The sequence below is a fragment of the Phasianus colchicus genome, chromosome Z (genome assembly GCF_987193195.1).
Source record: "Phasianus colchicus chromosome Z, bPhaCol1.hap1.1, whole genome shotgun sequence".
NCBI lineage: Eukaryota > Metazoa > Chordata > Aves > Galliformes > Phasianidae > Phasianus > Phasianus colchicus.
In genome coordinates, this window is record NC_143476.1 from 89,475,097 (window position 1) to 89,501,794 (window position 26,698).

Here is a 26,698-nt window from a genome sequence, read left to right on the forward strand (position 1 = left end):
TTCTCATACACAGCAAATTGTTAGATAATCTAGGTCACCATGTACGTACAGCCTGGAAGGGTGCTTATCATAGGTGAAGAGAGCTATTTCCTTAGCTGCGTCTTACTGTGCAATATTAAGGAGCATAAAAGAGGCTACATAACCTATTTATTCACAGTAAAGTGTAACGTTCAGTCCTACTTCAGGGACTCATTATCTGCCATGTAAACAATGACAATTCTGTGGAAGAAGGGTGGAGATGAAGCCTCAGAAACATTGTAGACAAGCATTTTAGCAGAAATTCTACTTGCATATATAGATGTTCATGTGTGTATGTCCATTTATTTATATAAATGGCATCAGATAACCTTTAAAAAATGCCTAGTAACTTACTCACCCAGTTGTGGACCTTTTAAAAGTCATTTTCTACAGGTGCTTGGCAGCTTGAGAAAATCTATTCTTTCACATAGAACACCTGCAGTACTGTCCTCCCCACATCCGATGACGGGGTTTATACCCCTTCAGTAAAAAAAGAAAAGAAAAAAAAAGAAAAAAAGAAACAAATTAATCTAATATCAGGAGATCAGGAGAGGCTTATATGTATACATTTCATATTTTGAAATAACGTCCCCCGGGGAGGTTGGGAAAGCTCTGTCATTTCAGGCTGAGTGGATTGCCCTATTCTGGGACAGCTGGAAGCTGAGTTGTTATGACTTTTCCATTTCTAATATATCTGACCTAAACTTGGACTGTTGAGACCCACCAACGCAGGCAGATATGCTTTCAAGGAACACACCAGAAAATGAGGAACAGTGTTTTTAGTAGGCAGACAAGTCATAACCACAGGATCCCTGGACATTCAGCTGTGGCTTTTTGTCTTCTTTCCTCTCCAACTTCTGTGCTAAGACATTTTGCTCTCCAAAAGTAGCAAGGACTCAGTCCTCCTATTTCTGAACTCATGCAGTCTTGTTTGGGAACTTGGGAAACAGAGTTGAAGAAAGAAATAAAAGATTATGGAAGGAACACTGAAGAAAAACTGCCCAACTTTAAATGTCTGCTTTGTTATAGTGAAGTTTTTAAGGAAACAACAAATATCCAAGGAGGAAAAATGTACGTTGAGTTGGAAATACATGTATTAATGCTTTGATATGACTTGAACTTTCTTCCCACCTATCATGGCCTATAGAGTTTGAAATGTTGCTTAACTATCATGGTAGTTTTTCAGGTTATGAAGGCTTTTAAGTCTAATTGCATACATTCTATTTACACACACTTTTTCAGTTGAGTTTCCATAGCCCAAGTTCTTTTTTTGTAGTAATTTCATCATCTTTTCCTTCTGAAATTTAAGAATAAACAAACTATACATTTTTTGTCAGTTTAGCTGAAGAGATAAGATGAAAAACAAAACAACAACAACAAAAAAAAACAAAACAAAATAAAACAAAACAAACAACAACAAAAAAAAAAACTGCTATAGGATTAGTACAATAATCAATTGCATTGACATCTGCCCATCAAAGGTGCCTCTTGAGCAGAGATCCAGAGTCAGAGATTATCAAAATATCCCTCAAAACAAGTAGTCAGTGATTGCAGGAGTAAATGATATGGAGCAAGAAAGTTATTTCTAGGAGAAAGTATCTTTTTGGTAAATGAGAAGCTGTTTTGTTGGTTTTTTTTTTCCTCCAGCAGTGTAAGGCTGTAAGGCTGGCCATCCTATAAAGCTAAAGAGCCAGGGGATGTAAAAATCCGTGCAACATGGGAAACAAACTGAAAGCCTCTGTAATTGCTCACCTTGGTGCTGAAAACAGACCAAGTCAGACATGGAGTGTGACCGTCTCTCAAAGAACAAAATCTGGGATAGGGAATAAGAATCAATCAATTGTATTTGTCTCCAATATCTCTATTTCTTGTTGAGTGCAGAAAGGGTAACATTCTTACCCCTCTTCCTGTGTAAATAACTACAGAAAGGGTAAAACTCTTACTCTTCTCCCTCTGTAAATAACTACAGAAAAGCAGGAGGTTCCTCCTGGCCTTTACCAACATGATAATATCCAGAACCCATTGGGCACATAGGAGAGAAGGTTTATACTGCAGGCTTGATCATCCTGCTCTCCTCCTGTGGTGGGCTGTAGGAACTGTTGGAGCCTCATGAAAATCAGCCATCAGGGTTACTGCAGGGAGAGATCATATCTTCCACCAACACCCAGTAAAGCATTTCACTGAAGCTTCATCATTCTCTTGAATTATATCCTGAAAATAGGCCGGGAGGAGGAAACCCATCTTCTTACCTGAGGACATCGATGCCAAATGTTTTGACATCATGTATCAGGCACAAGCAATTTGGGTAATAACTCTTTAAAAAAAAAAAAAATATTTACAAATGTGTAGTTTCCAATAGATTCAATATATTATTTCTTGTATTATTTTCAAGATGCAGTATTTTCTTTCATCACCATTATAAGAATCTCCTTTTGTTTTCAAATACATTTGATATTCATTCATCACTTGCCTCACGCAAATTCTGCTTTTATGAAAAACACAATGCAACAAAATTGCAAGATTTTAAAGCAGAAGTAACTAGCAGTAATAGTTTATACAGCTTCTGTCTTTCTAGGGTATAGATGCATGCTCGGATTACTGCCAGAACTTCCTTTGCAGTCTTTGTCTAGTTGCTATTAATACAGTAATTCTGATCCAAACAAATGGGCAAATGCTCTTGTTATCATTTCTGTGTATGTAAGTACAGCAGCCTTAGCTTTAGACTGCCTTATTCTCAGTTCTTGTGAGTTTTCTGGGTACCTTTTCTGAGAGAAAGCAGGAGCAGCCATGTTCTACCAAAAACATTCAATGTGTCTACTGGGATGTATTTAATAGTTAAGAATTTTAAGTCCCTAAGCAGTAATTTATGTTTCCTATATTAAGTGCTTTCCTTCAGTGTTCACCTGTTAACTTTCCTACCCAAATCCAAATTCTTTTTTTTTTTTCTTCATCTTTTAATTCATCACATGCTTATTAAAATGAAGCTCCATAATTACTTTGACAATACCCTAATGAGGAGTGAGGATTGTTACATGAATTTGTGTCTTCCCCAGAGTCAGCACCAAGGCAATGTTATCCACAACGTTGCACCAGCAGTTCACTGTTCTCCACCAGTAATAAAGTCAGATTAAGAATGCACTCCTTTACAATTAGAGAGACTAATGTTAGGAATTCAGTCCATGGAGAAGGCATCAATGGAAACACCATCCTGACATACACATCTGCAAGTCTTAAGTCACAAATTCTGACCATACACACTGTAATGCTGAGGCACTTTCGGTTACTTGATATTAATCTACACGAGCATATCAGCAAAAACATAAATTCTTTCTGTTGAGACTTGATGAGTTGCTGCCTCAGCTGCATCCTCTAAGCCAACATACTGCATTCACAACCCATCCAGAACTATTGGTGTGGTGGGGTTGGCTATACTCCACCCTCCTGAGCCATGGCACATGCTGATCTACCGAAGCTATTTGAGTATTTGTAACCACTGTAATGAGTTTTGAACGGAGCAATGGTAGTGCTAAGTCCTAATGAAGATCTGAGATATGGTTTGAGGATGTTTCCTTATTATTTTTTTTCAGTTCTCATTCTGTAGTGCCCCTCCCTGTCATCCTGTAGTTCATAAAGCAGATTTGTTTGTGACTTACGTACAGTAATGTGCTTACAGGGAACACAGAGGTCTTAAGCAGCTTTCCTCAACGGCCTTTGATTCATTGAAATTTGCCCTTGGAAGCATGGCAGTATTGGCTAATCTGCTCCATCCCTCTTCCTAGTGCCATGTATTCCTCTTTTCATATTCCTCAATATTCCGTCTGGTATATGTACAAAGGGGAAAGCAGTAAAAGCCCATTTGTATAACTATGAGTTCAGTACCTCTATGCCAAAACAGTGAAAAACTAACATTCAACAATTCTGCTTTGCAAGCCGTTGTTATTTGGATAACATTTCAAGCAAGCAGCAGAAATACGGAGCAGCCTCAGGGCAGGGAGATTTAGCAGCAACGGTTTCTTGCCTGCAACTGGAAGCCTCTTGAAAACAAAAGTGGGTTTGAAGCTGGAGGCCTGGAGAATCAATAGATGATTGTTTGCATGTGAGGTCCACAAAGTGCCACTGCAGCTGGGGGTCAGTTGGCCTTACAGTTACAGACTGCATTTTTCAGAGGTCTGCAACATGCCTGCTTCTATTTGCAGACAGCAACTAACGTGCCACACAAGTGGTCTGTGAAATTTTGTTTTTCCTTAAGGAAAAATATATGTGATGAGGGAGATAAAAAATAACAGAGATCTGGTACTGTGTTTTGAGACCCTTACTTTTATTTTTAAACTGCAGTAATTGAAGTCCAGCTTAGCCTTAATAAATATGCATTTGTGGCCAAATACTTGATGTCATGCCTGGAGATTTAGCTTCACAACTCTCCCTCCATTTAATGAAAACCTTTCTACTGAATATACATGCATCAAGCTGACAATGCAGATGTTTATTTTATTTCATTCATGTAAGGTCTAATCCAAAGCACACTGTGGGCCATAGAAATCTTGTCGTGGCTTTAGTGGACAATGGACCATGACATCGTGAAAAAATGTATTTATCAAACACATTCCAGAAGTCAGATGGGCCAATATTTAGACATGGTTTCCATACCTACCTTAAATTCCTCCCCATTAACACAAACAGAAACTTATTTCCTCTGGTTTGGTTTTTGGGGTGTTTTGATTTTTTTTGGGGGGGGTTTTTTGGGGGGGTGGGGGAGAAGGAGTGAGGCTGGGGGGGTGGGGGGGGGGGTAATATTATTCTTCCAAAACAAAACTGACCAGGTGAATGTTCTAATGTTAACCATGCAACAGCTCAGATTAAGTGCCCTACTATTTAATCAGCAAAGCTGAAGAAGAAATGTGTAGATACAGGCAACAGAGTGACAGGTGTATACTCTTTGATGTCAACAGAGCACATAGGTGCCTGGTACTTGGTACAGGAAGGATAATTGTCTTCCTTTTCCTTCTGCTCTACAGCTTTATTTAGGATAGCTGAGGATCAAGTCATTAAAATAATTTTTACTGTCTGTTATTTCCAACTAAAAGAGATCAGATTTAGGTTGCATATAAGTTTTTTACAGTGAGAGTGATGAGGTACTGGCACAGGTTGCCCAGATATGTGGTTGATGCCTTGGAGACATTCAAGACCAGGCTCTGAGAAATCTGATCTAGCTGTGGATGTCCCAGTGCACTGCAGGAGTGTTGGACTAGATGACTGTCAGAGGTCCATTTCATCTATGATTCTATGATTCTGTGATTTCCACTACCTAGAATAAATGTATACCAGGTATGCTTAAGGATGAAGGTTTACAGATCTTCCTCTGTGGATGAGATCTCTCATTTATTCCCTCACTCTCATGCTACAATCTCATATGATAGCATCCCACTGCTACAGTGGGAACGCTCCCCTATGACTAACTAACAGAATGGACCTTCAATTACACCTTGTATCTTCAGATTAACTAATTAGAAAAGGAAAAAATATTTGGGGAATTAAACTATTTGTATTTATCTTTGTTTAGTGGAAGACTTAGCAGTGCTAGATTAATGATTGGACTCGATAATCTTAGAGGTATTTTCTAACATAAATAATTATGATTCTATTTCAAATGACCATATAGATACTATTGATCTAATACAAAAAAGCTACCTGTAAGTATGTTGCATGCCTCCTGTCTATAACTCAAGAAAAAGCCATCTCGTATCTCTTCCATCCTTAGAGCATCATGGTTTCCCATAGGTAATGCAAGCTTTCCCACTGTGCCTAAATACATCAAAAAGGCAGGGAGATACCTGTGAAAAAGCAGTGCTCTGTCAGCCCTTTGATGGCACAAGAAGCATGAATATCAAGGTTGTCTCTTGCTGTACCATGCCTGCATCTCTCTCCCTGCTGTTCTGTCTGCCTTACCTGCTTGGATTTTATTAATTTGAAGAATTTCCTCTGTCAAAGTCACATTGTTTTATTTTCCAGATCTGCTTTTTTTTCTTTGTGCTGCTTCTCCTACAACTAACTGACTTCAGCAAGTCTCTGAAAGGGCAGTCAAATTTGATGGCATGCAGATGAATCACGTATAGAAGGACTGAGAAAAGCTAGAGCTGTACACAAGTAATAAATAAGGCTATAATTGTCTTCCTATCTGATGCAAAAAGAGCAAACACTCTCAGTGTGCTTTCATTTAATAAGCACTGTTTCTTTGCAACAAGCTATTTATTTATTTATATATTTAACCTTTCTATCACTATGTATTTTTTGCCAGCCCTGTAGCTGACATAAGAACTGTTCTGCTCCTATTACAGATAGAGGAAGCTGAGACAAGACCAACAGTTGCCAGAGTAACTGTATAGTATTAGACAAATTCCATTTTTTATCCAGTGTGATGCCAAAGTCCCTCATTAGTTGCTCCTGAGGATTTCACCAGATATCACAGCTGTTGGTATCCCCAAAAGTCAGGCTGTTTATATTGTTTCCTAATATCAAAAGTGGGTGATGTCTTATTTCATTCTGTCTGATTTCTCAAGATGCTTTAGAAGAAGTGGAATCCGCACCCTGAGTCCCAGTATTGTGTTTTGCCTCTTTGAGCCCCAACCAAAGCTGGACGGAAGCAATACCTTTAATAATTTGGGTCACTAGTGATGCTGATGACTGAATAAGAAAATGTAGTTAAGGGAAGACAAAGACTGAAAGCTAAGATCTGATATTCCCCCATTTCTCCACAGTCTTTTCTCTTAATCCCAACAACAATTCCTCCAAGTCCATTGTAGCCTGCTAACATATGTTTTTCCCTCTCACCTTGCTGATAGTGGGGCTCACAGAGCTGCTGGAGATCAGCAGCGATCTCCCCTACACCTTCCACAACTCCTGCATCCCACCCAGCAAAGAAACAGGGCTTCTCCCTGCACAGCATCATTTCAGGGGGAGCTATACCCGTCTCAGGGAAGAGGATGGACAAGGTGCATAGAATGCCTTGTAGAAATAATGAAACATCTCTTGTATTAGCAATACCTCTCTTCCTTCACTTCCCAATGTCCAAAAAAAAAAAAAAACCCAGTAATTAGGTTTACTAATTATAAGCTGATTATAGTTTGCAAAACCAGATATGGGAAAACCAGTTATCAGTGTACTGTTTGTGATAGAAAGTTTTCCCTGGAGAGCAGCAGGATCCTGCTCTGCCAGCATTTTAATCTTGCAGAATCTAACCCTTCAGGGTGCTGTGTGCTAAAATGTACTGAAGTAAAGCAGTATCAGGGGTGCTGAGGACCTGTCTGGAGGTGTTCAGCACCTGGTAAGATCAAGCTGCAAGTCATGCTTCTCCTTTCCGAATAAAAATTGCTTTTGGAGTGGGAAAAAAATAAAATAAAATCCCTCCCCAAAATATGTTATCTTTGAAAAACCAATCTGCCTGTGCAAGACAGGCTGTAATTGAATCCCAGCTGAACGCAGCTGCAATTGGGGTGAGATGCCAGCGTCATGAACAGCATCTGGAAAACCACAGAGAACCGCAGAGTGGAGTTGCATAAGCAAAGAGACTGTTTAAAATATATGCGTGGGTGTGTGTTCATGGGTGTAAATAAAATAGAGAAAACTAAACCGAGGATCTGAGGCCAGAATAGAAGCAATGGACAAAATGGTGGCAGAGCCCTCAGCCTCCCAAAACCTCTGAATCAACAAGCATCCTGCAGCTCTCCACGATGACGACCCTCCTGCATCTTTGTTCTTCGTCATATCTGGCTTCCAAGTGTGAGCCCGAGATTGTTTACTTCTTCTCGCCATCTCTCCAAGGGATATGATTCACACGTTTTCAGATTTATTTGAGCAAAATGCAATAAATATGCTGCTTCAATTTTAACTGCTGGAATGTAGCCAGGGTTTTTAATGAATCTGGCCTGTGCGATTGAAGTGGTCCAGGATCGCAAAAGCTCTGGGCACTGTTAGATTATACACACAGACATACACACACACATATCTCCCCCCACCTCCCATTCCCTTGGGGCTCTCTGAGTCACACACGACTGCAGGTTTTTCAGATTCAGCTCTGGTTAAAATTAGCAAAAGCCTTTATTATTCAAGAAGAGGAAGGATTCCTATCACAGCCGCCGAGAACTGCCATATTTTTCTTGGATTTGCTGCACCGACCTATTATAATTTGGCTTTATCTGTTATTCTTTGTTTCCCTAAAAAACAGTAACAAGGCTTGGTCCTGTCAACACTGAATTTTAATTAACTGCTCATGAAGATCACTGCATTAAACTGTAGCTGGACCGTTGTGTTGTTTTTTGGTGCAACTGGCATCTCTAAGGTTCCACTCCTTTATAGTAATGTTTCATAACAAGGTACAGTCAGAACTCTGCTGATGGAGGCAATAGTTTTGCAAGCTTGAAAAACAGATAGATTTCAAGCAGTTGTAAACATCTTCTTTCAGTTAACAGAGCAGATAGCAAAGGACTTCAGCACCAAAATCTAGGGGCATGTAACTCAAGTGTGGCTATATGAAACCAAGCACTAGTTTCATTCAGTTCACAAACTACTTGCATTTCAGGGGAAAACAAAAACAAAGAAAATGAGTTGTGATATGTTAAATATGGTCCAAGAAAACTCAGCAGGAAAGTTTTGGCCAGGTCCCAGGGAGACAATGGTGCAAAATTGGCACAACCCATGAGAAGAAGCCCACCTCAGTCGAAAAAAAAGTGCTACTTCTGTACATCTGCAGTGTCTGATGGGTTCAAACCTACATGAAGGCATTTTGACAGGGCCACGTGGAAAAATCAGAGGATGTCATTTCTCCTGTGCCTCCATCTGCAGATAATTGGTTGAGCACTAAAATTCACAAGGAAAATTTTGTTTTAGAAAGATGATAAAGAGAACAAACAAAAGACAGGAAATTAAAATTTATGTAAACATAGTGGTTCCCAGAGCAACCATAAATGAGCCACACTGCACATATAGACTGAGGCATAAAAGTTAATACCATGTGCAGCAGTACCACACTACGTATGTACCCCTGGGACAACGTTACATTTGCTATGGGACCCATCAGTACGAATGGTTTGACTTTTACATTTTTAAGTCTCAAACATAACATTGCACTAATACCAGCTGGGAATAGGACATTTAGTGTTTATTCGTTTGTTTGCTTAAAAGAGAAAAGACCATTTGAACAGAATGAGCCAGGAGTCATAATTTACTCCCATTGCACACTGGAGACAAAAGTTGCAGACTTTGGTCTCTGAAGTTTTCTGAACGGTTTTGTCAGGGATATATTTCTGTACACGGATTTAACACTCACAAGAAGAGATGGCAGGAATGGAGAACAGCTCTCCCGTTGAGATAGGACAGCGTGTGTTCCAGCAGTGAATTATAATACAATGTTAAGTACGAGGCTTTTCCCTAAGTAAATGTGGAAGTGCAGAAGGGATTGACTTAGCCATGTAAGCTTCATCTCTGAAATACCTAAACTCTTTGGAAATGTGCCTATAATCTGCTCTTCTGTTTTTTGCAAGTAGTTTTCCTGAGTTTGATTCTCTGCTGCCTTATGCAGTTGTTGACATCAGTAACATGGGTGTAAAATGTCACCAGATCATAAGGCAGCCAGCATTCACCTTGCATTTGTATTCATGACTATACAAGGAAGAGGGCAGCAGCGGGTCAGGCCCACTGAGATCCACAGAGATTACTTTGTCGATGTGGGTTGTTTATATTCTGATGGGGTGTTTTATAATCGACTCCTAAAACCATGCCACAGCCTATTTGTTCTGGTTTCATGGCAGAGCAGATTGGAACATGAGAACAGTTGTGGTTTTCCAGGGTTTGATTTTATTTTGTTCCGTTTTGTTGTAGGAATGGCATTACATCTCTTCTTAAAATTTTACTCAAAAGATCCTAAAGTTTCCAAAATGTAAAGTGCTTGCCAGTAGATATGGTTTAAGATCAGACCTGGCAAGCATTCCCTGGGTTGTCAAGTCTGCTCACCCACAAATTCTGGCAGCTAGCTCAGTGCTGGAACTTTCCCAAACAACATGACAGCGTCCACGTTTGGGAGTAAGTCCCCCTCATCTGTCTCACAGCAGCCCCAGCCTCTTGCAACAGCTTCTGCTTTGTAGAACCACAGCCCACATGCACTCAATACACAGGGCAACCCCTCCCTTTCTTTTACTGTTATGTGTTGATTTTGGCTGGCTGCTGGAGTCCCACCCAGCTGATTTCTCATTCCCATTCTTCAACAGAGGGATCTGAGACACCTCGTTTCTCCAGCCCTCATGCCTCAAAGAATGTGCACTGCTTGCACCCATCCTACTATTAGATCCGAGGTGATAGCTGTGGTAGGAAACTGGGTTGGAGACCAAGAGGGAAATCTTATCTCTCACTGAGCTGCTGTGTCATGGTGAAGAGGTATTTTGCCTGCAATTTGTCTGGCTGTATGTCTGCACAAGCCAATCTGAGCACCTCCAGAGGCAATTAACATCACCCAAATATAGGCTTCTGGTCCAAGTAGGATGAGTTTGTTCTTTGAAAATGTCTACATCTCTCCCTTACCATCATCTAAAATATCATACCTTGAACTTCAGGGTGACTCTCAAACATTTTGAGGGTTTGTATTTCCCATTCTGTTTTCTGATTCTTTCCTCTTTGTTTAGCAGTGTGGCCTGTTTCTCACTTTTTTTTATGTACTGTATTACAGTGGGACTCCAGATGTCAATGAAGCCAAGTGCTTCATCTAATTAATAATAATAACAAGGGAGAGTGATATACTCTTCATGCGAAAATTTAATTTTTTTTCTAATTTCTGCTCAGCTGAAGCAGCTCATTTCTCTTGAAACGCAATTGAAATGTCATTAGTATTTTCATTAGTGTGATGACTGATGATACAAGGCAGGCAAGTAGATTTGGGGCCTAGGCTGATAAATTTTCATGACGTTTTTGTAAGACTGTGCTAAACACTTCAGAAGTCACATGCCAAGTGGTTCCAAATCATTTAAAAAAGCAGAAGACTTTTTTTGTAACTCTTGAAATGAGAAACAGACACACAGCTAAACAGAAATAGCACAGCAATCCCTAGAAATATCCAGCACTTGCTAAACATTTTTTTTTCTCTTTATTGAAACAATTAATCTTCATCAATGATGATGATATTTTACTGATGAGACTTTGACATTTTGCAGATTTTTTTTTTTTTCCCCCCATCTCTGAGGATTCACATTTCTAGATAGGATGGATTTCATGTTTGTGGGGAGAAGAGAAATTCCTGTGGAGAAGCCCAGTGTAAGACCTAATCATAACTTAGGTTCCCTTTAGAGGCATTTTTGAAAGGCTAAAATGTATTTAAGCGATACATGTGCATAAGCCATCTTGACTTCCAGAGCTTTTTTCCATCACTAAATGAACAATGAAGAATAGATAAACAAGAGAGAGGAAATGTTGAACTTACTTAGTTGTCTAATCAGTCTGAGACACTTTTGCCCTCTTTGCTTTGAGTTATCTCAAAGACACAGATGAAATGAATTGTATATTTGGGATGGCTTGTGCTTATATCTGCTGGATAGGCTATGTTTATTTTATTGGTTCCTTCTGTTTGTGCTAGCAATTACAGAATTATGTCCTGTGAGTCCATTCAGTTTTGAATTTCAGAGATTTTAGACATATTTTTAATGCTCATTTTACTAGGAGAAGGGAAAAAAAAAAAAAGAAAAAAAAAAACTGTACTCCCCTCTTTGCCATATCAATCAAAAAGCCTTTTTCATAGGACAGAAAAAGAAGGTTTTTTTTTCCTTCCTGGGTAACAAATTCATCCGAAAGAGTATGGGAAGTTTTTAATATATACTTTATATACTATGGTGCCTTGCACTGCAACCATTTTCTTCCCATTCAGGGAAGAGCTGACAGGGCATGTTTGTGTTGTTCCTTCATTGGTGACAAGGGGATATTTACAATGATGAGATATTTCCCTACCCACAAGAGACTTTGGGACAAGCAAAGATGAAGGCTCAGGGTTCGATTCATTTGCTAACATGTAGTTGTCAGCTGTCATTTGAGAAGCCTAGGATATTCTGCCTGGCCTCCAGCTGCTCTTGCAGAAGGGCAGAGGTCTTGCATGAAGTCCTTTATCATATCTGCCAACCACCCTTGCAGGTTTCAAATACCTCGGGGCATTTCAAACGCAACCAGGTGCCTATATAGAGCTTACACTCCTGACCCGGGGATGTACTATCCATATTTTAGCCTCTCTATTTGAGCATGAGGAATTTAAACCTGCCAGTTTGACATTTGACCATCGAGCTTCTGGAGGGACGGATTCTCTCACCAGCAGAAGATAGCTATGTGAGTTAGATGCCTCTATTTTTGTTACAGTTCGTGAAAGTTTTGCCAGTGTATGCTGCAGAGTAATTTGTCTTGGAATAAAGAAAACCCCTGCTTTTTCTGTCAAATCACCCACTCCACTTTTTTGACTATTAATTTGATCCCTGTTGCCTGTAATACGAGTTTAGGTGCAGAGTTCTCATGTAGAAACTGGGCTGTTGCCACCTAAAGTTAGATGAAATGAACCACTTATATTCTTATAACATCATAAGAAGGGCAAAGGTAAAAATCTGAAGGTTTGGTCTTGTAGGCAAAACTCACGATATTGAATGGGGTTGAGATGTTTTAGTGGCAGCTGTCCCAGTAGGAGAAAAGCTTTTCTTAAAATTGCTCAAAATTTGAAAGAAAATCTCTTTAGATTTCTTCCTCCAGAGATTCTTGTTTTCCTGAAGAACTTACATAGCCATATGTTGTAAACAATTGTCTGAATCTAGAACCTATAATTAGGTAAATCCTTACAGAGATATGAACACTGTAAACTTGATTTCAAGCACAAAGGTTGGAGATACTATTCTTGGCAGATTCCGAATGTTCATTGTTCTTTTTTTCTGTAGTATGATGGTCTGATCAAAATCTCAGTCGGAGTCAGAATTTCAGCAAATTCTGCCACTGTTAAATATATCAGTTTTGTTAATAAAAATCTACTACTGCAGCAAAGAATTTTAATTAAATGAAAATTCTGTTTACATCTTTTCTCTGTCATGATGCTATGCCAGATCTTTCTGGATCCTTATATTCCCTCTCTGATATATCTTACTGTATTTGGTCTGCATAGTAATGTATTATAAGTATATATATGGTTATGTGGACAGAAGTTCATTGGAGAAGGACATAGGACATCTATTTAGGTATTACTAAACAAGAAAACTAAAGATAAGCTTGCCCTAAAGTTATACAGAAAAGCACTCTGGAAATCTGGATTGATATTGACATAGATATGCAGCATTTAAGTTGATAACATAACTCCAAATGTCAGTGGTTAAGGGCATTTAGGGTTTTTCCAGTATGCCCTTTATTCCCTGTTTCATTCCACTTTGCACTCTTCACCTCTTTAACCTCTTCTTCATCAGTCAGATCCCTTCCTGTATATGTGCTCCATGAAGGCATTCTCTACCCTTATTACACATGTTCTCTTTGCCATCCTTCTTACACTGCTAAAGGAAACATTCTGCAGCAAGAATTTTAATGAAAATCACTCTCAGTGAAGTATTTCCTATCAGAATTTTAATTGAAAAAAAAAAAAAAAAAAAAAAAGAAAGTCAGACCCAACTGCTTTATGCTAAGGTTTGTATCAGAGCAACAGTTATCAGTGAAGTTTTTGATAGGTTACAAGAGAGATCATTTTCAGAATGCCATTAGAATAGAGCAACAATTAAAGTACGATATACTACAGTGCTAACTAATTATTAAAATTTCGTTGCGAAGGTTAATTGGTAATAACACTTATGATATTACCTATACATCTATTTAAATAGATTTCAGTTTTCATATTCCAGTCAATTACTGTGGTTTTGAGAATAAACGCCCTGCATCTGTTGATCCGAAATGGAGAGAGGGAGAGGAACTATGAATGCACTCCCAGTGTGTATTATTTTTCATTTCTAGTGCTGATAAAGCAAGCACTTATTTTAATGATAAATCAGCATTAATGTGGGATAAATGGACTCAGATATTAAAACAAAGTCAGCACAAGATCTTCTAAAAATAAAAACTCCGCTATGGTCTCCTAGATTGTAGGGCATACCGGGAGTTCCATTAAGAGCTGAGATTTTATTTCCAGTGTATGTCGTACTCGAAGTATTTCTCATTGTATGAACTGGAGCATAGCTTGTTATACATAAAGAAAAGAAATGAAATGCCCAGGCTGCTCAGCAGGGAGGATTCTAACTGGAAAGTCAGCAGTCTTGGATGTTCTTATCAGCTCTGTGACTGAATTCAGGGAAAGGATTTCAGCTCATTTTTATCCCACCTGTTCCCAAGTGCCTACCACTGTGACACAGCTGCCTTTGATTGTGGCTGCAGAGACTAGAAAGGTGTGAACCCGTCTGAAGAGAAGGTCAGATATTTCAGGACTAATGCAGATGGTGGAGATGCCCACCTGGTTCTTTGGTATTCCTTTTGTGCAGTGGGTTCCACTAACATCTCTGGTATAGCTTACCTTTCTATCACAGATGTCTCCACCTATCTACTGAAATCATTGTAGTGCAAATATGACATTTTAGTTACAAAAGAAAAAACATCAGCTAAGTTTTTTTGAATTATACAGATGCACTTTTCCCGGATGCACATGCAGAGAAATCCTAAGCCATGTAATTTCTGGTGGAATATTGTGCTCTGTTTTCTTAATGGAGGTATCTTAGTCAAACTTGTTCAGCAAGATTTTTGCTAATAATTTTGCTTGTTTCTCTTAGCTTTCACAACCTTTTCTACACCACTTGTGCCTGAAAAATGACTCCATCTTTACACCTGCCCCATCCTGGTTCCTCATTCATCCTCCCCCACCAGCAACTTGACTTTTCTGCCCGTGTTTCATGCCAGCACTCTCCTACCAAAGCTGTCACTGTCCCATTTAATCTGTGATAAATACAAACTGCTCCCAACTCCATTTGCCTAGGGGATATCAGCTCTATCTGCCACATTTAAAAATGATCATCCCTGTTGTTAAGAAAAACAACAACTCCAAACACCACCCTTGACTTTTCTCATTACTTACAGACTGAAATTCCCCCATCTGTCTTTCCTCAGCTGTGTTCTTGAGAAAGAAATCCTAGCTCCTGTTTCCTTCCTCTCGAGTGAGCATATCGTCATCCACTCTGACAGTTCATTTCAGCGTGACTACTCATCTCTAAGCTGGTTCTCCCTCCCAGCTACATATATGTATTTTTTTTATTATTTCTGCCCTTCAGAACACCTAATGGCTTTTAATGCCTTAAAAAAGAGCCCTTTAGCTCACTCTTCCAGCCTATTCTCCTGTGCTCCCTCAAACACTTATGTTCGTTTCTCATCTTTCAAAGCTTTTAATGTTTGTTCTTCCCCCTCCGCAAAAGAAATTAGTTCTTCATCACTGTGTATTAAATGATTCATTCATTGAAATATTTCACGGCAAATTTAGTTTCTTCAGCACCATCAGTTTCTGTCTGTCTCTCTTTATTCTGTCTGTCTCCAGCAACTGTAAACTGTATCTTTCTACTCAATGAAAGTTCCAGGCTCTAAGCAGGACAAACCCTTGACTCTGAGCCCATTAACAAGTCCCTGTAGCTTAAATCTGCGTTCACAAGGCCTGGGATATTGGAGCCTTTGACTCTGAATTAGCCTTTTGAACCCTCGGGTTTTTCTCTCATTAAATTTATTGATTGCTGTCACCTGACAAAAGCTCACAGAGTCTTCTACTTTGATCCAAGTTCTGCTGGAAATCCTTGTGTTCATCAGTTACTGGCATGACAAATTTTGGTGGTTTCTTCCATGGTATTTTCAAACCCCAGTTCCATCCTGCCTGAAGGTAAGGGGGCTGGAGGGGCCTGAGCACAACCCTGTACTGTTATAACATCTGAACTGTTTCCATCAGCTCCATTAAATCAGTTTTCATCTTTCAGTCCTTGAAGGATTGGACTGCTCTGTGCACATCATTTTGATTCCCATGGCCAAAGATGCATATCTGTTATTCCTCAGTCCCCTGTTTCATGTCTCCTCTATGTTCATGTTGGCAATATGCAGAGGAGGGTGGAAGGGATAGAGATGGAGGATTCCATGGGAAAAGCAACACCAAAACAAAACCAAAATGCTAGGTTTAAGACTCCATCTCCTAGAAAGCCTAATAATATAAAATACAAGTTGGAAACAGTTGGAAGATAGTCATTTTAAATCAAATTGAAGCTGATTATCCTCTTAGCTGGAAGGGCAAGGGAGGCAGGAGATTCATCTGGATGATGAGCAAAATAATGTTTTCTTATTCTTTCCTCCTTCGATTTAGTTCTTCCATGGAGAATGACGAAGGCTAGGTGGTATTCAAACATTACATGCCATTACACAGCTCAGTGCAGTCCTGGGACCCATCTCCCTAAGGGGAAAAATGAGTTGAATTCTCTACAAACAGCCCCACATTTGAATATAGCAATAGCATTTGCTCTGCTTGCAAGGAATGCCTTCTGAGGCCTCAGGTATGCAACAATTGCCACTATACTTCCTGTCAGGAAACACAATTATCTTCAGGACAGTGAAGAGGACTTGAATTTCTTGAACTCAGGCGCAGAGATTCACCCAAGTAGAAAGGAATGGCAAGATGCATTTAACCTCATTAGTTTCAGTAGGGCTGACTTTGTGCAATCCATCAGTGTACAGATACATTAGGGGAACTAAACTATTTCCACATCTCATTTACATAATGGATGGGATGTGAAATGAGTCCTATGGAAGAGAAGCACCCTGGAGGCACAAAAGTTTATCACAATATGTAAGAGTTCTTTTAGATCATTGCATTAAATTTCCACTAACAAGATAACAAATTAATTGTCTGTATTACTGTACTAACCCAAAGCGGATAAAGTGTATGATTCCAGCAGAAGGCAGCTGTTTAAGACAGCTTGGTGGCTATGGGAGGAGGCAGAAGAGATTAGTATGTCTCCCAGCATTTACGTTCCATGATGCCAGCTCTCCTCTTGCCCCTTTAAGAAATCTGGCTCTTCTCTAATCTGATGTTGGACTTGAGCTTTATTAGTGAAGTGAGGGAGAATGAGTAAATCAACTGTATCAGACAAGCCTCAGGACATCTGGAAATTGATCATTCTGCAGAAATAAGCACTCTCTGTTTATTAGCTGGGAGTTCATCACTATCACTTCTCTTTATCCAATTCCTAAGAGATTTCAAAGCTATCATCATAGCATTAGCTCTTCTGACTGTGCTACTGCAGATAAAGATCAGAAGATCTATCTAATGATGGCTTTCTTATTCTCCCTCTCTCTTTCTCTAAAGATACCCTGATATAAAAAAAAAAGAAAAAAAAAAAAAAAGAAAAAAAAGAAAGAAAGAAAGAAAGAAAGAAAAAGAAGTAAGAAAGTAGCTGGAATGAAATAAAGCAGTCTCCACGTCTTAAATTTTTCCTGTTGGCAATGAGAGTAATTTTTTTTTATTATTCTACAGGAACTTGGTTTTATTCAGGGGGATATATCCTGTAGAACAGAAAATCCTCCATGGGAGAGGTGAAATTTGAGGTTTTTAATGCAGTAGTGGAAAAAGAAGGAAGATAAAAGGACCTGAAGCCATAAAGCAGCACTGTACGTTGAAAGTACAGTTATTTTAAAATGATAATACACGTCAAATAGAATCCAGGGAAATGAATTCCATAAGCTAGAAAGGTAATAATATTACTTTAAGAAGAATAATTACTTTCCTTAACTACATTTATCACATAGTAATTCAGTTCTCCCTTTTGGAATGTGACGCAACGCCAAACTTTTGACTGATTTATTTAAAATTAGCCTTTAAAAAGATTCACCCAGATACAAGGCTTCTTCTGGCTCTTTATTCAAAACATAGAAGCTATCAAAATGCAAATACTATCTTAAACGAATATACTAGCTTAATGTTTAAATGTGCATTCCTGTGCAACTGCTCTATGTAGCTACACTGTGCAGAGAGTGGGAGAAAAATTGTAAGAGTTTTCTGATAACAACAGTGAGGTGCATAAACATGTTAAGTACAGCTATGGATTTCCAAAATGTTTCGGGAATGTGAGATCCAACTCAAGGCACTTACTAAAGACAAATCTTTCCGAACAGAAACTTTGCAGGAATCAATTTTATCAACTTTTTCTCTCTTTCTCCAATGGCAAAATAATATTGATCATTTTTGAACTGGCACTTAGAGTTCCAGCCTGGCTACATGCTGTACTGGCTTCTGCACACAAATAGAAGAAAAGGTGGACGTTGTCCAACAACTTTTCCATACAGATACAAGATGAGAAAAAACAGATGAATGCAATAAGCAGAGTGAACACAATATAACAGTGAAACAAGGAGAGTTAATTAATCCGTTTGTACAGAACCTAGCACTGTGGAGCTAGACCACATTACTTGCAATGTAAGTACTTAATAAGAACAATAATAATGACTAGGCCTTTAAAATTAATGTATTAATTATCAGCCAGAGCTCGTAAGTTGCTTAGCCAGTACCAGGGGACCCATAAATCTTTAAGTGAAGGCCCCATTTTACATCAGTATTGTTTTGCCTCATGCACAGCCTCTGTCAGTCTGTCTAGAACTAGAAGAGTGCTACTCATGGTTCACCCTTTTATTAATGATCAGCATGATTATTTATTTATAATCATGCCATTATTGTGTTAGGTTCTTGATAATCTCCTTTGTGTAAATCTACCTCTGTTTTTGAAGTTATCTTTTGCCTTTGCTCTTTCTCATTTAACAAGTAATGATTGATTTTCTCCCTGCTCTGCTGCCCATTGTTCAAGTCAACATGTGCATGCACTGTTCTCTGTGATATCAGCAGGACTCAGATAACTTAAGACACGAGTCTTTCGTGGGGTGAAGTAGTCTCTAAATTGGAGGAAATAAACAAAGATCAACTGGAAAGTGGTAAAAAAAAGGTCTGAAACAGGTCACATGTACACATCATCTTGCTCTCTGTCTGGAGAAGAAAAAAAAAAAAGATGAAATAACACTTGAGTTGTGGGTAGAGCAGGAATTTTACTTAGCCCCCTTTCACTGTGTTATGAACTATTTATTTTTACTTTATTCAAATATGTGCTGAACTAAGGTGATCTCTTATTTCAGATTTCCTAAACAGAGAATCCCAAATGACTAGAAATAGTCCAATGAAGGATGGTGATCCCACATCAGTGGGTCAGTTTGATCGAAGGGTGAACATCCTAGTACAGTAGTGTGAATCACAGCCTTGTGAGAAAATCGTTACAACTCCATAGCTGTCCAGTGGTGCCTCCAGTTCTCAGTTCTCATTCTGGTATCTGGGACAGAAATCCAAAGATTCTTCCTTACTGTGTGTTTCAAATCCATAAATTATTCCTGTTTCTCAAGTCAGACGCAAAATTCAGTAAGGCGAGTGGTACAGGCTCAAGAAACCAAGTGTATATAACAAAAGACAGATGTCCAAATCCATGATTCACCAGTGATGAGCTGCAATTGGGCCACGTAGACTTTGAAGTAATTCATTACATTTGTACGTCTTCTGCAGGGGGAGGATTTTTTTCTCAATGATTTGTATGACCTTGCTAAACCCAAGTAGGTGGTAATTGAGCAGCAACTACTTCTTCAAAAGAAACAGAATAAAAATATTGAAAATATTGACTCACTCCAAAGGCAGTAAGCAGCACTTTGGTCTTTGACCTTTAAGCATCCTAAGGTAGTCAATAACCTGGCTGTTAGATGCTGTGCCTGCCACTGATTTTGATTTGGGAGTAGTTTAACCTTGAACCAAGATCCAAGTAACCACGGCAACAGGAAGTCGGCCTCTCCATCCAAGGAGTGGGAATCCATAAATCAAGGTCCCTAATGCAAACACTGTGTGCAGGTAGAGATTTGAGAGGATAAGTGGTTTGTGAGGGATTACCTTTGAAAAATGAATGACTGTCCCTTGATATGTTGAAGCACAGCTTCACAGAGACCTTTTTTATCAATAGAGGTTAACAGGTTACAGCTGCATGTTTTCATACAGCTCTTTATATAGGCCGTTCAGTTTAATTAGAACCAGATGCTGAATTTATGAGGTTGTTATATGCACGTGCATATATATAAATGTATATTGATACATACACCCACACATAAGCACCTTTCTTGTGCACAATATACATTGGTGAAAAAGTAATGTTAAGCATCAAACTCAAGCGCTATGGGATGGTGAAGCCTTAGCTTTTCATACGCACGGTTCCATAGTCCTGGGATCACATAAGCATAATCATCTGGCCAAATATTTCAGTCTTTCTGTGGAACAGTGCTTTATTCAATGTATAGCACTCACCTAATGAACAGCTATTTGGTAGTTTGATTTTCCTCTCCTTATTCAGTGTGTGACCCCGTGTCTCATTTATTCCACATTTCTAAGCCTTGCTATGAATAGATGAATGTTTCATGAATGTTGATAATTTTATTTTTGCAGCACTGCTCTTGAGATGAGGGGTATATTATTGTTCTCATTTGTAATAGAGAAGCTGAGCAGAGAGGGATTGAAGTTGAATGGATACAATTTGAGATGCTTAGTGCTCAATTTGAGGCTCGGGGAGAATGTACGGTCTAATATGCAAAGGCTCCTCAGTATATCTCTTCCAAGCCACGACCTCTGACTGTAATTCTGTCTCAGCCCTGAATATTTCTGCTTTCGGACTCATTCTACTTTATTGAGTTGCAGGTTTTTAATCTAGACTCCTCTTCCAGACTCATTCATTCTGTAGCCCCTAATCTTTCAGACTCCTCTCACCAGTTCAGTCCTCTGCCTGAGTCTGATGGAGATCTTTTCCACAGTTTCTGAGGTCTTGTAGGTTTCTTGACTGTTTCTCATTTTGCATGCAAGGACAAAGGTAGAAACTGTCATAGCAGCTCCAACTGTGAATACAATAAAATGTTTATATCTGGAATGGCTGAGTACTGCCAACAGAGGCAGCAAACTGCTTGGAAATCATCTTGACCCTCTGAGAACTTCTTTGAAGATCATTAAGGAACTCTTTGAGGAACTACCAGATGCTAACCAGCTGTGGTCAGGGAGAGCAATGGGTGCTAACCCCTGCAGAAGATGAAAGGCCCATTCTCCTGACCTGACTTGCTGTCAAGTGGTTTTCCATTAGCCTGAACTTAGATCAGTGACACTGTGGAGAGGCATCCAAAGCTTCAGCAGTCCTTGGACTGATAATATTGCTAGATTTTTGGAGTTTGGGAATTTGTCAATCCTGGCTAAGTGCCTCCAAGGGTTGTGGTCAAGTCCATGAGGATGCTGGTGATTTTCTTCTCAATGCTGCAAGTGAGATGGAAGGGCTTGAAGAAGGCTGGATAGTTTTTGTCTATTAACTACTCATTGTGCATCTGGTACCGACAGAATGGATTCATTTTTTTTATGACTATAGGATCCTCTTTGAGGTTAGAGAAACACTAAGAAGAGAAGAGTTTCACCTGAGTAAAAGGAGTAAAAGCATCTTTTCCAATAGCCTAGACAAATTGGTAAGGAGAACTTTAAATTAGAAGTGAAAGGGGGAAAAGATGGTGACCCACAACCAAGTGAGGAAGTGATGAACCAGGCTGACAAGAAGGGGTTTCAGGATGATAAAAAAAAGCAGTAGAAAGCCATGGAGCAATGCCTAAGGATTTGCGATGGACCAGCTGAGAGCTTACAAGTCACTATTCACAAGCAGACTAATATGGACAGTGTGAGTGTTTGCTATAGATCCCCTGATTAGAAGAGAGGAGAAGAGACCTTTTTTAGTTGCTGGGAAGAAGCCTATTGTTCACCTCAGTGTGACAGGAAAAAGCAAACGAAAAAGAAGGACTGCAGCCAGCTTTGAAAAAATCTTGCTGGCTCTGGATAAAAGTGAATTTGAGGAGAACTTGTTGATTTTCAATTACCTTTTCTGAATTCAAAAATGTTCCACAACAGTGAGCATCAATTCAAGCAAAGGTAGCAGGAGACTTGCATGCATGAGCAAAGAGTTACTAACTAACGTCAGGCTTGGAAAGCAAGCGGAAAAGAGGAGAAAGCAGGAACTGTTGGAGAAATATAGAGAAAATATCTAAGCATGCAGAGGTGGGCTCATGCAAGCCAAAGACTATCTGGAATTGAATCTAGTGAGGGCAGATGGCCAATACAGAATGCTCCTACAGGTACAGGAGCAGGAAAAAAAAAAAAAAATGAAGACTGGGGAAAATGTTGGCACAGTGCTGAGTGGAACAGAGACACTTGTGGCATGGAATAAAACAAAGTATTCAATGTCTTCTTCACCTCGAACTTTCCTGATAAGTCTAGTCTTTAGAGACCCAAAGGTGATGAAACCTCTGAGGAAAGAAAAAATATTTGTGCTATAGGAGGGTCAGTTTAGGGGATATTTTAGTAGACTGGATATAGAAATATCCAGAGATTTATGAAGAGAAATTATCCCTGATCAGCATGATGGTGCTTTTCTCTTTGCCCAAAGAGATTTTGAAGCCTCCATCCTTGAAGATATTTAAAATCTAATTGGACGTGGTTCTGGTAACTGGCTGACTGTGCTTGAGAAGGGAATTGGATTAGATGAGCTCCAGAAGTCTCTTCCAACATCAGCTCTTCCATGATTTTATGAATCTTTATGTAATTTAATTCCCAGAATCCATATTTTCTCTGAGGTTCATGTACAAGTTAAGATTTGAAAAAAAAAAAAAAAAAAAAATATTTAAGAAGAGCTACATTTGAAAAATAAGTGGCTGTCCTGAATATTTTGAATTCCACTATTGCAGATACTGAGAAAGGTCTTCATAAATTAGTAAAGACACAACAAAAGGTCCTCATCTTTGCTTCAGTCTCATTGAAGCAGAACTACTGGGTTTTTATAAAACAGCTACTGCTAGCAGTTTACCAAAATCAACAAAAAGCTCCCATTTTTTCCATAAAAAACACTGAGCTGTTTTGGCTGACTTCTCAACTAGTAAATTCATGTACTCATAGATGTATACGTACATATCCACATAGGCAAACTCATACAGATATTATACATAATTGGGCGGGCATACATTCAGATGTATAGACAGGAAGATCTAATATGTAAAATTTGAAAAATGGTAGTTTAACACATTTACATGCAAAAAAAAAAAAAAAAAAAAAAAAGTAATAAAAATTCAAGTCATAAGAGAATGTGAAGAAGATTGCTGAGGGAGAAATTTAACAGCCCTGTTTGCATAGGTTTTATTTTCCCTGTAGCCCTCTGTATATTTCTAAGTTAATTCATTTTCATGGAATCCACATATGCCATCAGAATTGGCTGGCAAACAGAAGTAAGACAAAAAGTTCTTTTTCTTTTTTTTTAAAAAAACTCCTGCATCTTTGATAAGTTGTAAAGTATAATTTTATAAGGATGATTCCTAAAAAATATGTAAAAGTCTGATGTGCTTTACAGAGGGAATGGCATGCTGAGGCCATTATTCTTGCCTGCTCTTTACTCAGTTGAAGCACACATTCAGTCAAGTCACTACAGAAGTACATAACCACGTGCAGAGAACAAACTATACAGAGAATGGCAAATAGATAATCCCAATGAAAAGAGATAAGAAACATGTCTGTTTTTAAAGATGTATAGGTAGGGGTGTATCTTTGCAAAATAATATGTAATAATGTAGAATTACCATATTGGTTTGCCATTGTTATAGAGATCACTGATGATAACCCTTCAGGCAAAAGTATTACAAATTGCTAAAAATGTTGATCCCTGCATCAAACCCACATTAGATCTTGAAATCAGGCACTTACAGGGAAATGTGAAAATACATTGCAGTGGCAAGGACTGTCACCAAGTGCACAATTCCAGATATTCCACACTCAGATTACTTCCTAAATGTTCATCCAAATTTTACTTTCTTTCCCAGGAATTGTAGGCCCCCACTTAAAAGCAGACCAGACTTCACTTCACAGTAAAATGGAAAGTTCTGCCTGTAACGTGATGACCAGAAGGAAGCCAGCAACTGTAGAGAGTGTTACAATGCCGACTCCAGTATTATCTCTCCTACCTTCATCATCAGCAACATCTGAAGCAGGTAAAGTGGCTTCTCTCCACCCCTTCTACATCTCCTCCACCCTCTTTCTACTGGCACTGCATTGAAAAATATGTGTTTTTACTGCTTTCCCTGATTTAAGTAGTTGTTGCAAATGTGCATATCTGATGTGATAATCAGGCTGTAATTTTTCTTAACACTTTCTTACCATGATCATATCTTGGCATATCAAATCTATTTTATTCACATAACACTACTTGTGCAATAATGAGGATACAAGTAACAAGAGCACTTATGGTCTAGCAGGGGACTCTGAAGTAAGGCTCTTGGGTTTCTTTTTCAGCACTGTTGTTCATTTATTTGAATGTTCCCATCCGTGTAGCACAAATACCTAGTGAATAGCTAAGGAGCAGCTGAGATTCCGTTCAGCATACTTCAGTGATTTTAGCATAATATTCTGTCTTGAAAATGTGAAGTTGTTTAGGGCAATGAACAGTGATTTAAAGCACATGGGAATAAATAAGCCTGAGTAACATGTTTTTCAATCAACTTATACTTTGTGCTTCTGTTTGGAATCACGTTGGAAGGTGATACAGCTTAATACTGTCAGAAACCAAGCCAAGTCATTCCATCATCATCATTCTTTTTCTTGAACACAGATAGAGAAGTTGATCTTGAATTATGTCATAGTTTCCAGTGAATGGGGAACCCATCATACCGTATCTACATGCAACCATTAAGAATTTCTTAGTCCCATCAAACATCTGAATCCACATGAACAAAAAATATATTTGTATCCCTCAGTTATGAAACGATAATATACTTAATTATTCATTTGAAATTGTGTTTCAGTGCTCTCCTTTTGTTTTCCTCTGGCTTCCTGAATAAAGAGTGAAAAAAAAGGACCCATCTTCTAAAGTGGATCTTCTAAAAGGATAAATGTCTACATAAGAAAATCAAGAGTCTTTGTTTAGCCTTTAATACTTTCTTATATATAAACTAAGGACAGATTTTTAATGCAACAGAGAATGAAAGCACACAAACATTTTATGATCACTTTCAAGGTGAAAGTGTATGCTAGACTTGAAATAGTTCATTCTCTCGATTTTCAGAAGACTAATTAAATTGTTGGTTTATCCCAGATGTTGAAATTTAGAGAAAACTAAAAGAAACTGTGTTAATGGGAAAACAGGACAGTGCTTTGGGTTTCCTGTAACTAATGGGGAGCTCCTTGAAAATCCCTCCATTCAAACCAAGTAGACAAACTGAGCCCAGCTGTTGAGCAGTCTTTTCTGTGCTGTGTTCTGTGTTCAAGCAGCCTCAGGCAAATCTGAAAGGATAGAGAATGACAGGCAGTAAGGTTGATCCCTAGTGTCACAAACACACCAAAGCCATTCAGAATAAAGTTAGAGGAGCAGTGAAGAACTTCCAAAGCATCTGAAACACCTTGCTTCGCTTTTGTATTCTGTACCATTGTGCTGGAATGGACTCTTCAGACCCCTGTAAGCTAGCCTTGGGAACATATGTTTTTGGTAGATACTTCTCTTATTGCCTCGAAAGCTCTTATGTGTGTAATATCAACCCTGTTCAACTTCCCAGCTTGGCCTGCAATCACTTTAATTTATCTGTGAGACAGAAGCACAGTGTATCTGCTCCCAATGGCAAATACAGGACCTCCATGTGCCTTTATTTAAATGTATAAAGCTGTATTTTTTAAGACTAACACCAATTCTTTCTTCCTTGAGGTAGCTTGACAAGGTGTTTTTTTGTTTGTTTGTTTGTTTTATAGTAAGTAAAGAAGGGATGGAGGAGAAGTACAAAAGCTGTATTGGGTAGAAATAAGCAGCAGCTATGTGCAGCAGTAGTGCGTAATTTTCCAGTTTGTTTTCATAACCAGCACTTGAGACTGAGCATTTGTAAAGAGAACTGAAGTGTGCATGTCTCTAATAGCATGGGGCAAGTTTTAGACAGCAGCTTCCAGAAAGCAGATCAGAAATACAGGTGCTTGTCTGAATTGTCTGTGTTTTGGAAAGCCAAGCTTCCTTCTCCCATTTCTCTCTAGTGATGTTTCAGAAATAAGGATCCCTCATAACAGGTCCTCTGTATGGACAAAGAGAAAGTCTTTCTTCTGACAGCCTTTTTCTGATGTCCAAGTTCTGCCTTCTTTTAAGCTCTGACTGCTTTTTTCCACAGTACTGGATTTTCCAGTTATGTCCTCCTCTTTGTTGTTGTAAGCCTCCAGGCAGGTTCTGTGGTGGGAAAAGTGTCTCTTCCAGCACCTCTTTGCTGTGTGGAATTCAAGCTGTCACTGCTTGTAGCTATGTCTGGAGGAAATATCCTGATTACAGTAAGCAGATCGATGTCCTCAATTGTGAACTGTCACAGTACAAGGAAAGATTCATTTAGCCCAAACCTAAGTCTGCACTGCATCAGCTATTTCCAGTCTCTGTTCACTTAGGTCAGGATTGTGCCAACTAGCTTCAGGCTTTCGCAGAGGCAACATATAGCCTTACAGCCTGGCAAGGTATGGATAGAATACTTTGTCCAGGCAGCAAAGTCTCCTCCCTTTACTCCTCTCCTACCTGTACTGCTCTTTCTGTCC

General features: G+C 38.9%; 1 protein-coding gene across 10 annotated transcripts in view; it reads left to right on the top strand.

Annotated features, from left to right (window-relative positions):
• SETBP1 (SET binding protein 1) overlaps nt 1–26,698 on the top strand; it is a 269,520-nt gene that overhangs the window by 237,379 nt on the left and 5,443 nt on the right. For 8 of the 10 annotated variants that reach the window (XM_031597062.2, XM_090131234.1, XM_090131236.1 and 5 more), the window contains one exon: nt 23,971–24,138. The exons of 1 other annotated variant lie outside the window; for it this stretch is intronic. In XM_031597062.2, coding sequence (XP_031452922.2) covers nt 23,971–24,138 — 168 coding nt within the window. Of the gene's footprint in view, nt 1–6,027; nt 6,251–23,970; nt 24,139–26,698 lie in introns of those variants that run through there. One more of the 10 variants, XM_090131242.1, reaches the window with a different exon arrangement.